This window comes from Propithecus coquereli, unplaced genomic scaffold (genome assembly GCF_000956105.1).
Source record: "Propithecus coquereli isolate 6110/MARCELLA unplaced genomic scaffold, Pcoq_1.0 Scaffold477, whole genome shotgun sequence".
NCBI classification, from domain to species: Eukaryota; Metazoa; Chordata; class Mammalia; order Primates; family Indriidae; genus Propithecus; species Propithecus coquereli.
Genome location: NW_012150585.1, coordinates 721,665 through 724,564, shown reverse-complemented (window position 1 = coordinate 724,564; position 2,900 = coordinate 721,665). Strand labels below are relative to the sequence as shown.

Here is a 2,900-nt window from a genome sequence, read left to right as displayed (position 1 = left end):
TCCGCCCGCCTCGGCCTCCCAGAGAGCTAGGATTACAGGCGTGAGCCACCACGCCCGGCCCTGAATCCAAATTTTACAGAATAAATCCTTTTATTGAAAGGGGTGCAGCAGAGAAAGATAAAGCTTTTCTTGCCTCCTTTGATGCTTAAAAAAAGAACAACCTTGAAATCAGAATGCCACAGGGTTCCCCTGATGGTAAGTATTTTTGGCATTGCTTGCCATATGGTCTCTGTAGCAATTATTCAACTGTACCATTGTCGCATGAAATCAAGCCATAAACGATACATATACTAATGGGCACGGCTGTGTTCAAAAAACTTTATTTATAAAAACAGGCCAGACTTGGCCATCGCTATAGTTTGCCAACCCCTGTTTTAGAGAGTTGTGATGATTAAATGGGGAATGGGAGACTTAAACTATCCCCAATTCAATCATTTAAATGCCTCATATTGGCTAGACTTCTATTTTAATTTATGTGAAGAAGCCCCGATGGAGAAGACATAGGTGAAGGGAGGGAAAGAAAAAAAAATTGGGTTTATAAAGCTACAGTACAGTCAAAAAACTGTAGGGAAAAAAAATTTTAGGAGCTCAAGTTATAAGAAATAGCTCAGTGAGAAAAATGAGGGTTGAGGGGAGTGACAGTGCTACACCATGGGCAAAGAGGAGCAGCAGCCGATTCTCACCCACATAAGGGCTCTGCTCCCGGCACATGTTAAACAGAGGGCACTTTCTTCATATGATTACGGTAAAAGCCAACCAGATCAATTTGCTTTCCCAAAGAGGCTCAAGCAGCCTTATCTGTAACTGCTTCCTGAGGAAACTATACAATCTAAGATCAGGGGACTAGGATACTCCTGGTAAACAGTTCCACCTGATGGATGTTGGCCTCTTGTACTTTGATCTCCTGGGGACTGGAACGAGATGGATTCAGGAAGTAGCCATGATTTTCTACAACACCTGGAGTCTTTAATAAGCAAGAGATATTCAGAATTACTCCCAGCAAGGTCTTCTGGTACATCTGCCCATTGCTAGGGTCCTTGGGCTGAATATATTCTACAAAAACCTGTAAGAGAAGACAAGTCCTACTTATTTACCTGTATGGTGAGATAGGGTGATGGGGTGAAAGGGCCTCAAAGACTTAAGTCTATACAACAACCAATCTATCTTATTGTATCAGTAATATTATAGCATACTCAGGATAGGGAAGCATCAAGTATTACATCTCCAGCTCAACTGAATATATACCACCTTTTAGACCTACCTTTGCCAAATCCTTTTGCCTAGTGAAATAAAGAAGAATATCCAGATATGCATACAACAGGATCTGGCAGAGCTCTAGATCTTTTATTCGGCCCAATAAAATATCAAACACTGGAATCATGACTTCCGGAAATGTTCGAACTTCCTCATCTAATATCAAGGCTTCAATGACCTCTTCCAGAAACTCAGTTACATCTTCAAAATCTAACAGAAGACAAATGCGAGAGAAAGGAGGCCACAGGAATTTTTATATGCCTTTACACACTGGCTCTTTACTTCTGATAATTATTATTTTTTTAGACATTATGGGGGAGGGGAGTCTCATTATGTTGCCCAGGCCAGAGTGCAATGGCTATTCACAGGCGTAATCAAATGGCACTATAACCTTGAATTCCTGGACTTAAGGGATCTTCCTGCCTCAGCCTCCTGAGTAGCTAGGACTAAGAGGCATGTGCCACTGTGCTCAGCTTAATTCTATTGATATCCAACCTCAAAGATGAAGGTATGATCTCTCTTCCTTAATTTATACCAGAACCGGCTGGGCACAGTGGCTCATGCCTGTAATCCTAGCACTCTGGGAGGCTGAGGCAGGAGGATCGCTTGAGCCCGGGAGTTTGAGGTTGCTGTGAGCTAGGCTGACGCCATGGCACTCTAATCCGGCCAACAGAGTGAGACTCTGTCTCCAAAAAAAAAAAAAGCTACCTGTTGGGTTTTTTAAAAAAGACTGTCTTTAAAAAATTCTAAGTAGTTCTTTTCTTTGTCTCACCTTTTTTTAAGAGGCACTTTGTGAAAAAGGATAAGTGAGTAAATGCCTTAGACATTACATATATATACACACACACTGTTTTGAGGAGCCCAGTTTCCCCCCCTACCTCTCATGTGTACATTTTTAATTTTTCGTTCTTCATCATTCAACTCCTTCAGGGCACAGTAAGTGGGATTAAAGGTGAGGAGCCGAGAGGATCTGGGTTTGCAAAATGGCTGGCATAGCTTCAGGAGAGCAGCACCCAGATTCAGAAAGAAGGCATCCGAGGCATACATTTGGAAGAAGATTTCTGGCATCTGATTGGCCCAAATCTTGGTGCGGCCTGCATTTGCATGCAAACAGTTTCCAAGCCAGGACAAGATACAGTGTTTGGTTTCTGGAGAGAGCTGGAGTAAGTTCTTCAGCATCTGGTAGATCTTTTCATGGAACTGAGCCATGAACTGTTTAACCAGAAAACACAACCACAGAACATTCCAATTTCACAATCCTAATATTTTTTTACTTCCAAACTTTAGCAATTGGCAGTTTCTAAAAATGTGCTAATCCTAATCTTTGCCTTCACTCTCCCTGTGCCTTATCCCTCAGTTCTGATTTTCAAAACATCTATTTCTGGGCACTTATGAGGGACTTTCTGACCAGCTGCCAAACTGCAGATAGCATTAGACAGTTTTAGAGCAGGGGTTGGTAAACTTTTTCTGCAAAGGACCAATGTCAGGGATGGGGAACCTGCGGCCATAAGGCCACATGTGGCCTTCTAGGTCCTTAATTGCAGCCTTTTGACTGAATCCAAATTTTTTTTTTTTTTTGAGACAGAGTCTCACTGTGTTGCCCAGGCTAGAGTGCCGTGGCATCAGCCTAGCTCACAGCAACCTCA

General features: G+C 42.4%; 1 protein-coding gene across 1 annotated transcript in view; it reads right to left on the bottom strand.

Moving 5' to 3' along the window:
* Positions 1-2,900, bottom strand: part of UBE4A (ubiquitination factor E4A) — a 35,490-nt gene that overhangs the window by 22,026 nt on the left and 10,564 nt on the right. Inside the window, exons 7-8 of the mRNA XM_012655387.1 lie at positions 1,262-1,464; positions 853-1,063 (exon numbers count right to left, since the gene is read on the bottom strand). Of these exons, the coding sequence (XP_012510841.1) occupies positions 853-1,063; positions 1,262-1,464 (414 nt within the window). The remainder of the gene's footprint in view (positions 1-852; positions 1,064-1,261; positions 1,465-2,900) is intronic.